Genomic DNA, 12077 nt, shown 5'->3' on the forward strand with positions numbered 1-12077 from the left:
AAAATCACGCCTGATTTTAAAATTGTCTTTGCTTCCTTTTTATTTATGACATTTGAACGTTCGTGCAACACAGCGATTCAATAACGTGTTTCAAGACAAAATTAAAACACATTACATGATATTGATGAGATTTAACATCAACATGCAATATTTCCTCATTAAAGTTACATGTTCTAACATTTCATTAAAATCTAAACACGAAAACTTTATTCTGATTAACATGCGCTCTTGTTAAGTTCGGTGTTTATAGGATGAAATGTTATCATGCCAGTATATATTGAGCAACATATGGCTTGTTTTACATAGAGAGTATTACACGCAATGACAGAATGATGGGAATTCCGCTAAGTATATAGGAAGTTAGTTTGCCATCACTTTCCACCAGCTCACTCTATGTTTTACCCTTTCAAAATCGGCAATTACACTAACGATCAAAATAATGATATAGCAAATGGATGCAAACATTCAAATCAAAATGTTAGCTACGCAGGCATTCTGTGAGCATTTTTGTTGACACATTTAACGTAAATTTTTCCAGATTCGTTTTTGTATCAGTTTGGAGGGTCTTCTTTGCACAATGTAAGGCCCAAAGCCCTAACCCAAGCAAGGTTTCCGCGTGTCATGCTCGCTTTTAGCATTGGCGATTTCTTTTGTATTTACAGTGTATTAATTTACGTAAAACACACCATTTTCTCGTGCCAAATAAAAATATATTGTGTAGATGGCACCTTTTAGCTTCCGTAGATTCCATATTTAATTCACAGCCAACATTGAATATTCACAAGGCATAATACAATATTACAGGTTGTTAAGTTATCGAGGTCTAGAACAAAGCTTGATAATTTTCTAAATGATAGATATTCAAATTAGGAAAGAGAGAAAATAATGCACGAAACGACAATACTGTGTCACTACTTGCGCTGCGCACATGACTTAGCTGCCTGAAACACATTGCTCTTACGTCAGCGTGTGTGTCAAACATAAACATGACTAAATCATTAGGTTGAAAGGCCCATTTTACTTTGAGATGAGGCCAATATGAAAAATGTTTGCAAAAGTGGCATTCGCTCGAAGAATATAGCATTGTTGAGAACATGTTTTATTCCATTGTTGTCCTATGTACATGACATTTTTAAACAACACTAACACCCGTTTATGATAACGATTAGATGGACAAAGAATTATGATTGACCGGTTGATTGAAATATACTGACATAATTACTTCTAAATAAAAACAATTGATTATGAATTTCCAGACAACTTAGGTAAAAGATATAACTGGTAAAAATTTCCTTTTCATCAAATGCAAAATCCCCCTATTTACTTAACTTAAATGATATTAAATGAGTGTAGATTCAAATCTAAATTAATTGGATGAGTTGTCTATAGTTATATTGCACGAAACTCAGACGAGCATAATATTTTTGATAACATTTTTGATTGATTGAATGTCTTCAAAACATTTAGAGATGAATCTACATGAACAAAATGGTTTATAAATCACGTACACAATAAGTACAAAAATATGTTTCTCATTTACGCGTTTATAAATTAATGCACAAATTTAGCGCGTATTTTCAAAACAAGTGACGTAAGCACGACTTTTACGTATTGCAAAAGGGGCGGGATATGTGATAAAGACTGGTATTTCGTCACATACACAATATTTTGAGTCATCAATTTTGCCAATTTCAATTTGAATTCAGGATTTTTATTTTAACGTCATAAATGCAAACATAGAATTGACATTTAGCACTCAAAAACCATAACCTTGTCATCATTATATTTAAGTTTAACATTAAATTAGTTTCAGCTTTCGTGTCTCCGAATAATAACACAATAGGAAAATGAATAGCAAAGTGAAATGAAATAAATATTCATTGCCACAAATCAATATTGACAAACATTACTTTAAACGTGCAATCAAAACCAAGATTAAATCAAGATATTACAAAAATGGGAGAACTAAGAAATGCATCAAAGAACCGTATGATGATATTAAAACATCATATAATGACGCTTGTCGTTAAACAAAACTGTGTTTCCATCAATGCAACAGACAAGCAAGTAAATTTCACTGTCTCCTACATTGTATAATTCTATTGTGAATGGCCATGTATACTTATTTTTATGAATAGATGTTTTATATGTACATGAATATGCAAAATGTGTAAACAAATGTATACGTTGATAAATCATAAATAAATAAGTTAAAGTGTGTATTACGCCGTTTGTGGCATAATTTTTGACACGTGGAGACACGCCGGACCGGACAATAAAATAGTCAGTTAATTTTATGGCCGAATAAACAACTGGCATATCGCGGCAATTTTATTATAGTTACTATGATATCAAAATTCTACGGGCTAATATATAAAATATTACTTTTGCAAGCGAATGGCCGATTCATTTTATTTTTTTTTTTTTTTTTTTTTTTCATAGAGCAAAATGTTATTTTCACTAAGCATTACTGATCAAGTAACTGGCGATTATAATAATTTGAACATAGAAAGATAAAGAAAAAATCTTATTCGTTTGCTTTTGACTTTATTGTGGTAACATCGTATCAGTTACAATAATTCAGTAATCATTAATTCATTAACAATATTATATATCATGGTAATTTTCAAATACAACAATTACTAATCATTTCCTCCTCATGAATATCAAGGACCCTGACATTGTCAGCATAAACTAATGCCGCTGTATGTTGTGTCTCTCATAGAGAGCATGTGTTCGGTGAAAAGTGACTCGGTGTTTTCTTTTTTCCCTCAGTATGAACGTGCCAGCATTCTTTTGGTGTGCGGGGTTACTTCGGCAGTCTGTTTCTGATTTCGTAGTGAACCATTCTTTAGGAAAATGGTAATGTTATGATGTATCATCAGAATGACAGACGATTGACGTTCAGGAGACGACGCTTTTGTAGACGCTGAAAGAAATAATCACCATCGTCAGCTGCCATACCGGAACTTCAAAGCTAGCGGTTCCAGACGTCACTTCCGTTTCCGGTGCGTAGTCAAACTCGTCGTAGAATTTATCGTAATCTTCAGCCTTCTTGTCCATTCCAACCATATATTCTGGATTGTGTTCGTAACCTTCGACATATGATAATTTTTCTGCAAAATAAATATTATTCATAACGGTCAACAAATATATTATGATCAATAAAATAAAAGTGGCATGACATGAAACAATGTATTTTTTAATTCTTTAAAACGACAAATAAGTGTATAGCAGCCTAATCTAGAAATTTGAATTATGAATGAATTTTATACATGAAAAAAAATATTCTAAAATAATAAAATAACTTACTGCATCCATGAATTGTGGTGACTTTACAAGTCATTCTACCGTCGAAGCAATGACAAAGGTGACAACCGGAAGCCATCCACGTTCCGTGACGAATACTTCCGCACGAGCGATGACGTACACGGTGCTCACAGAAACGACCATAGAAATTTCTGAAATAGACAAAAAGACATTATGATACTGGATTACAGCCTGAGGAGCATGAGAATATAATATATCCAGATAACGAACTTCCTGGCTGAGGAGTGTGGATTAAATGATTCTATAGACGTTATAGGCATCCTTCAACTTAAATTGATGTGATCTAGATGATACTAGCGGAAATATATTTTTATTTTTAATTAATAAATGTAAAAAATAAATAAATATTACTTTGAAATTATGACAATGTAATTATGATAGACAATAGCACAGTAAAATATCTTCGATAAAATCGATAGGCTAAATATTCACCAGACGATAATTTAAAAATTGATTAAGCAAGTTGTATAAAACTTTCTAGTATATCATGTGTAAGTATGCAAGTTTTCTATAAACTGAAAAAAGTGCACTTTTGTGTATCGTATTCAATAAAGATAGAAATGTACGGCAGTGAGTAAGAAGGCTAGCAAAAATTTAATTAATTTAACTAACGAAAGTAACTTTTTACTCATAAATATAAATGAGCCGCGTCATGACAAAACCAACATAGTGCGTTTGCGACCAGCATGGATCCAGACCAGCCTGCGCATCCGCGCAGTCTGATCAGGATCCATGCTGTGCGCTATCAGTTTCTCTACTTGTAATAGAGTTGGTAAGCAAACAGCATGGATCCTGATCAGACTGCGCGGATGCGCAGGCTGGTCTGGATCCATGCTGGTCGCAAACACACTATGTTGGTTTTCTCGTGACGCGGCTCAAATATTATATGATATATTTGTTACAATGACAGAGAAAAAAAACTGTATAAATGACATTAATATATTCAACTGTACTTACCGTTTGCAGTGACAGAATGTATTCATTATGCATAGCCCGCCATTTAAACAACAACTCTTCTTATCGTCTGCTTCTACAAGTCCTTTCTTGCCAGCATCTAAAATATACAAATGAAACTTTATAGAAATGCAACAGTTTTAATTATTTTCGTAGGTTTCGTAGGTTTCAATTCAAATATTTCTACAATATCCGGTTTTGTGCATGGTCAAAAGAACAACTTTTGAATCTAAATGCCCATTATGTTCCACAACTGCATTTACAGCACACTGCACTATTTGTTTGGTCTATAAAAATAATTTTACCACTTACACGTTTGGCCTTTAATGTTACTTATTAAAGTTTAGTATAAGCATAGACCGGGAGCGCGAATATCTAATAGTTGACAATGTCTCAATATATTCAGAAATAGTACATCAAATATTACTGAGCAGAGGGTTTTCAAATTCGTAAGACCCGTTTTCGCTAATAGCAACTTTTCGACTTTTTTCTTCAATATCCGGATAACATAATAGTCGAGGTGTTCCGATTGCCGCTGCGCATTGTGACAAAATGACAACATCCGGAATATAGAATTATTAACTGACAGTGCTATAAACAGTTATGTAAATTATATAAACCTATCTTTACAGTTACAAACTATTACATAAGGCTCAACATTATTAATCCTTTAACGAGAAAATGGGGATAATGTGACAATAGAAATTTAGTAAATCCCAATACTTCATAATCTTTTTCTTATCACTTCTTACAAAGCAAATGCCTCTTAATTAGACTTCCCACCTGCTTATAAAATATGATTTAAGAAATGGTGTGTGGGTTTTAAAAACATATTATACAAAAGTTATTCTTTCCCAATCAAATTTTCTATGACCAGTATACACATAATATACACATAAAAAGTTGATGTACGGATATGTTATTTAAACCCAACAGGCAGTATTTTATATGCACTTCAAATCGGAATATTTCCATCACTACCTGATTGTTTTAAATATTTCTTTACAATCTCCTAATTGCAATGTACGTTAATTATCTAAATATCTTGCTGATAACATATCATTCTAAGCGGACTTGACTACGATAACAATTTTAAAAGGATCGGATCGTTGATTAAAATCTCTATCGAAGCCTACTCTTAACGATAAGTCGGGTACAAATTCTCGGATCCAACACCCGACTTCTTAGATTATCGTGATGAATATGATAAAACCATACAACACCTGTTTAACAAGGATACCATAACGATATGTAGAACATTATACGTGTATAATAAAAATTAATTTCATGTTTTAATTATGAACTAACGGTTTGTTCTGATGAAAAGTATTTTTTCCAACTTTATGAAAGAATTTTTGATAATGAATGAACTATAAATGTATTACCTGATAGGTCCTGACTTGATTCTAAGGCTGTTGCAGTAACAACAAACGCAATGAACAAAATACTCCTGAAATATTAAAGTGACATGTTAATCTTTGTTATTTTGTATTTTAAATCTGTAACGAATGATGAAATATCAACATGAACGTTCATATTGACGTTTTGTACATTATAGTCTAAAATGCCGTAAAATGCCTTCTAAAAGTCTGCTGATCTTCGCGGAAAAGACTAGTTTAAGATTAATCTAGTACAAACATTAATTTAATATGAATATAACTATGTTTTAGTGTAACAGAATTTAAATTTTCGTACAAGAATAAATGAAAAACGTACATGTTTGTGTGAAATAAATCCATATTTAAACAATTTTAAAATCCAATGTATCTCAATGTATGCAAATGTTCAATACTTCCTTATCTTGAGATTAAAATCTGAAAGTGATATGAAAATAATTTCTGAAGTATTATATATTGTCTACGTGCTTTTGTTGACAAATTAGCGATACATTACTGGTTAATTTCTATTGGTTAAGCGCGCTACCTATTACCGGTCACGTGGTGTTAAATTGCCAATAACATCACACCTTTAATCGGATACGTCCGCCCCTCAGGAACTTCTTACAGGTGAGATAAATACCGTGTTAATTTTGATAAATTATGTAATTAATTTAACACTTAAATTAAGTGTAGATTAATTATAAATGGAAACAATCACATGCACAATTGAACAACAAATTGACCGTGTGTCAAAAATTGCTCACGGTCGTCTTCTGCGAATTTTAACCATCATGTCGTGTTCTCACTGAAGTCACAGTTTATCCTGTCACAATGATGATGAATTTTATGGTTTTCGTATAATGCACATTAATATATAGTTCTATTGTATATTTATTTACAGCAAATATAAAAATACAGAATTAATGTATAACATGTATACAGTTATGGTGAAAATATCATCAGAAAATGACACTTCATTGACAAGAACGGTTAGAGAGAATAGCACGCTCAACGAAGACATCAGTTGCGCCTTTATCATGTTAGTTCAAACAGCAGCGTAAGTTAACTTGATTGTTTCCTTACATAAATCCTGGCACAAAGGCGAAGGAAAAGGTGATTTGAAATCGGCGACTCGGCCACGAAGGCCTCCCAACAATTTTGATACTGACAAGTAAAATAAAGAAGTACAAAACTAGAAATGAAATGACCACTCTTTTACAAATATAAGTTAAAAATGGGAATTTATTCTAAAGTATCCTGTCATGTGCGACGTGGGTGGCGATTAAATTGTTCATGAGGGTGAAGGCATGAACTATCTTTTCAAAGTGTAAATTAAATTAATTAAATAACGACAACGGTTTATTATTTCCAATTGAATTAGAAGTATGAATATTGTTATGTAGATGATGATCAGGACTATCAATTTAGTAAAATATAAAACCATTTCATTTGACGTTAGGAGTAAATTTTGGGTTCTTTGGGTTGAATTATTGATAAAAAATGTACAAACATTGTAAAATGATGTTGGCCTGGTTGAGGGACAAGTTTGTAAAGTGGCTAAATAAAACGTCATCATTATTTCATCAACTTTATAACTATACTAGTACAACTCTGTACTTCATAAGTTTCCGTACAGTCGAGCTAAAATGTTACAATATGACACTAAATATATCTTGCAAAACCAATGTCTGTACAGAACTTCATTGACCTTGAAAGAAAATTCCTGTAAAAAATATATAACAAAATAGCGTGTACTAAAACCATTATTTCTTTAAATGCATGTATTGTATTTCTCATTTGTCAGAGATTTTCAATCCTTCATATCAATTATGAAACATGTAAGTGTATTATTTAACAAATAAAGTTACCGACAGTACATTTGACTATATTGTTAAGTATAGACAATTGTTAAATTTGATATCTTCAAATTTTAACCACGTAAACATCAAAGACTGACTAACCTAAAACTCGTTGCGGGGACGTAATTAATTTAAAAGGATCCGTTTGATATGGTGGTATATTTCTGCCACCAGATAACCATATATCTAACTAGTTAATTAAGAGGTTAACTAGTTAACCTCTTAATTAACTAGTTAGCTATGTGGTTAACTAGTTATGTAACTAGTTAATTTTTTCAATAGATAAAATATCATAACGGGAAATAAATGCATGTTAGTGCCTACAACTGCCATCCTTTTATTATGTTACCAGCTTGATATTAAGACGTTAACTAGTTACGTAACTAGTTAACATCTTAACTAACTAGTCACTTAAGAGGTTTACTAGTTACGTAACTAGTTAACCTCTTAACAAAGTTCCCGGTAGGTTCCTGGACTTTAGTATCAGTACTGGATTACACTTGGTGGTGGTGGTGGTGGTGGTAGGTTTCACTCGGGATCACGACAGTAAGCAACACTGAATTTACCAGAGCACAGTTCAGACACCGCATCGTTTCTGGGCAGGCTGTCAAGCAGTTTTACCTCACTTACGAAAGGAACTGAAACTTCTGTACATGCCAGAGCAGAGGTACAGTGCATAACTGCAAATGACCGTAGAAAGGAGTTCATGAACAATAACAACGAAAGTGAACCTTTACGTCCTGGAATTGAACCCGGATCGCCTGGTTTCTGTAAACTTTAAAAAGTCTCAAGTTTTTATTTAAAGATAAATTCAGATATCCGATTCTCTATGGCAAATTCTCTATGGCAACACATTTTCTTTATTTTAGACATTGATGGTAGAAAGTATGTTTCATAAATGTACATGAGCTCTTAGGGTCATTTCAAGATTACAATACATAGTTCTAAATTAGTAAATTTTAAAGCCAACACTAAACTAGGATTGGGGACTTGTCTTAAAGCAGCACATCTCCAGATTGTTTATAATATAAATAAGTGCAGACTTTTTAAATAATTATCTTTGTATATGAACATTTTAATTTTAATTCTTTTTATATAAATAATTGCCAGATGTATAGATAAAATGATTTTATTAAACTTAACGCATGTTATATATTAAGAACATTACCTAGGACATGTCTAAATACCAGCAACAACAAAAAAACCAGCACAAACGGAATCATGGAATGATAGTGTTTTTGACAAACAATGCAGAAGAAGCAAGAGCTTGACGGCATTTACTACATTACTCCAGCTTATGTAATACAGTCAATATTAATTAGATCTATATGAATAAAACTTTACATTTGCATATTAAAAGCAGATAATGCGGCATTTTTCATAGTACGAAATCGCGTTTTTTCATTAATAGAAGTTTTCTGTTAAAAGTGTATGATACTTTAATTCATGTGTACATATGTATGTTATGTTTATGTGAAATGGAATAAAGGAAGAATTTGTTCAAAAAGTCGTGTTGTTCTCTTATTTCAACTTGTCTACTTTTTAGTTTACGGTATAGACAATATAAAAATAAAATGTCAACTTATCAGAACTACTAAGACTTTGCAAAAAAAGTGAAAATGTTTTCATGTACAAAACTAAAATATGTTCAATGATTATTATTTGTAAAGTTTAATAAAATAAAATATTTATGAAAAAATAAAGTTATGTTTATAAAAGTTACATGTTTTTTTATCAAAAATTTAAAACTGTTTATTAATGTGTGTTGTTGTTGTTGTTGTTGTTGTTGTTGTTGTTTTAAAGGTGTTTAATAAACGAATATAAATATAACGCATTGTTTTATTCATTGATATTGAAAGTACGTTAAAAATTAATATTGATATTGAAAGTACACACGATTCCAAGAAGTGACTTGAAGTGTAGTATAGACTGATCAATATATACATGTCACCACAGATTAAATAAAAAGATACCCGGCCGAAGTCAAACTTGTTAACTTGCAAAGGATAAGCTTCTACTAACCATGCTAACCGCAAACAGATTATTCGTCCTTAATAGTTTTATTTCAGTTCATTTTTACCCCCATTAATTATCATCTTAGGTTTAAACAATATTACTTACATTATTTGATTTTAATCAATATGGAATTTGATTTGAATAGGTTTTATAATAAAACAAAGATTTAGTAGATACTGTACACTAATTCCACGGAATATTTTGCAACTGTAAATTAGTCGAAAGTTCGTTTCAATCGTCTTATGCCTGGTTCATGACTAGAACAGCCGAAAATAGAAACCCAATTGAACGCAAAAGTATCAAAAAGTCGATCTGTCATATTTAATTTCATATATTTATTGAAAAACTGTTAGAAACATCTAGAAAATACCATTATTGTGTTTTTATATTTATTCTAACATATCTTTTTCCAACACTTCTTGCCATCGCGCAATCGGCCGAAAAACAGGTTATTTTTAGAACACAATACTTTCATTATATTGTTAACCTATTAAAGACCCAATAAAATCCCCTATCCATCTATTAAAGACCCATACGTTTCTCAAAATTGTGCCATAAGTTTCCAAACCTGTGCCATAAGTTTCCCAAATTTGTGCCATAGTTCCCCAGATTTTATGAAATTTTGCCATAGTGCCCCCTTCACTACTGTTGCCTTAACGGGGGCCAACTTCTGGTGAACGGTAACGAGCGGTAATGAAGTTTTTCACCGCTCAAGGAACGCTCCAGCAAAGTTCTTGCAGTGACACCAGGCCTTAACGGCGTTTTCATAATACATGCCATGATATACGTAAATCATGTCTAATCACGAGCTGTTATTACATAAGCCCGTCATTGTTGTGGGTTCGAATCCCGCCAGGGACTTGAAATTGTTCATGTCAAGAAGCTTTTCAAACGAGCTTACGGTACGTCTTTGGCAGTTCTACTAAGATACATGTTCGTGCCTGAAATAAGGCACGGAAGGTCAACTGAGGTCGTTTTCAACAAGGAAAGCTGGAAAAACGCCATTTGACCCTTCCGGTATTTGTGCACAATAAAGCCAAACCAACAGATTGATATAGTTGTGATTGTCTAAAATCTGTTCCATGTCTGTTACAATCAAATATAAGTACTTTGAAAGATAAAAAAAAATCATACAAGGAACAAATTAATACACAAGGTAAAATACATTCAAACAACGTGTGATATATAGAGGATATCAAATGAGTGCAGTAATAATCTATTGATTAGAACAAAAGCTGTTTATAGTCGAAATAATCATTTTTCATTGTTTCGTCTATACTGTAACTGTAACACGCGATTTTACGCTGTGTTGTTTGACACAAAAGAGATAACGTCAAAAACACAAACATGCACAAAAAAAACCCAACAAAAAGCAGTTTTACAGAGCTGCGAAAGCGGAACGGGTATATGATAATTTAAAGCTACTATCCCATATACTTATTGTAGTTTGGACGTTCTTAAAATAAAATTTCAACAATAGATCAAATTTCACCACAGGCTTCTACATTTATATGGAACTATTTTATTAATACATGTACATGTCTTGTCCGACGAACAAAATCATCTAAGTAATGTATTTGCAATGTTTAAACCGTTGCAACGTTTTATTTTGTAAATATTTACTTCAAGTATAAACACACCTTTAAACTGGTTGCGAAAAGACCAGTTGGTTGCGGGTAGAACAACTATGCGCATTATAAGTCTTTTATTCTGCAATCGATTGCTGCAACATATATCCTGTAAAAAGAGACAAAAAAGAAAGTACAAATCATGGTAATCCAGGTTAAAACTAACATTTATATCTACCTGCATCAAGCTGTCCCACTCGCTAAATGTTAACGGGTGCGATAATATAGGTGTTTATATCTGTGTAAAGTGAAACATAACAACTGTTATGTCACAGTTATCTCATGGAAACTGCAAATTTTTATTTCTATGAATATTTTATAACAGTAAACAAGTATGAAGGCGTTTTTTAGACCCGAGTAGTTTTAAAACATGATAATCATTCATCGAATATTCATTATTCATATTTGAACAAACTGAATAAAAAGATTATCAAAAAGCTTTACTAGTATTAACCATTTAGGTCCGATACATTTGTACCTTGTTTGTAGTTGTTAATGTTGTTGTTGTTGTTGTTGGCTTTTTCTTCTTCTCCTTCCTCTTCTTATTCGGTTGCTTTATATTTTATTTATTTTTTGTTTTGTTTTTTTATTTGTTTGTATGTTGTCAGGGGTTGTTGTTGTTTTGTTGTTTATGTTAGGGGGTTGTGGGATGTTGTTGCTGTTGTTGTTTTTGTTTCGTTATTTGGTTGGTTGGTTGGTTTGTTTTTGTTGTTGACGTTGTTTCCTTTTCAGAAAAGAGACAAATTAAAAAGATTGCCTATTTCTATTTTCTTTTCAAATACTTATCGTCTGATAAATATCAAAGATTAAATTGTCATGATAAATAGTAGAGACAGGATCAGATGTCATTATAAATCTTGCTTTTAATATCATAAGTACTGTGCCGCTATGATAATGTGAGAGTGACGTTG

At 32.1% G+C, this 12077-nt stretch overlaps 1 protein-coding gene across 1 annotated transcript; it reads right to left on the reverse strand.

Moving 5' to 3' along the window:
• Window positions 1–2675: 2675 nt before the first annotated feature.
• LOC132737680 (cryptic protein-like) lies at window positions 2676–4387 on the reverse strand. Its single transcript, XM_060725014.1, has 3 exons — window positions 4288–4387; window positions 3313–3461; window positions 2676–3116 (listed from the first exon to the last, which is right to left on the reverse strand). The coding sequence occupies exons 1-3, from the start codon at window positions 4311–4313 to the stop codon at window positions 2905–2907; spliced, it is 387 nt and encodes a 128-aa protein (XP_060580997.1). The 5' UTR covers window positions 4314–4387; the 3' UTR covers window positions 2676–2904.
• Between the last annotated feature and the right edge of the window lie 7690 nt (window positions 4388–12077).

The sequence above is a fragment of the Ruditapes philippinarum genome, unplaced genomic scaffold, assembly GCF_026571515.1.
Source record: "Ruditapes philippinarum isolate M1 unplaced genomic scaffold, ASM2657151v2 ctg131_1_1_1_1, whole genome shotgun sequence".
NCBI classification, from domain to species: domain Eukaryota; kingdom Metazoa; phylum Mollusca; class Bivalvia; order Venerida; family Veneridae; genus Ruditapes; species Ruditapes philippinarum.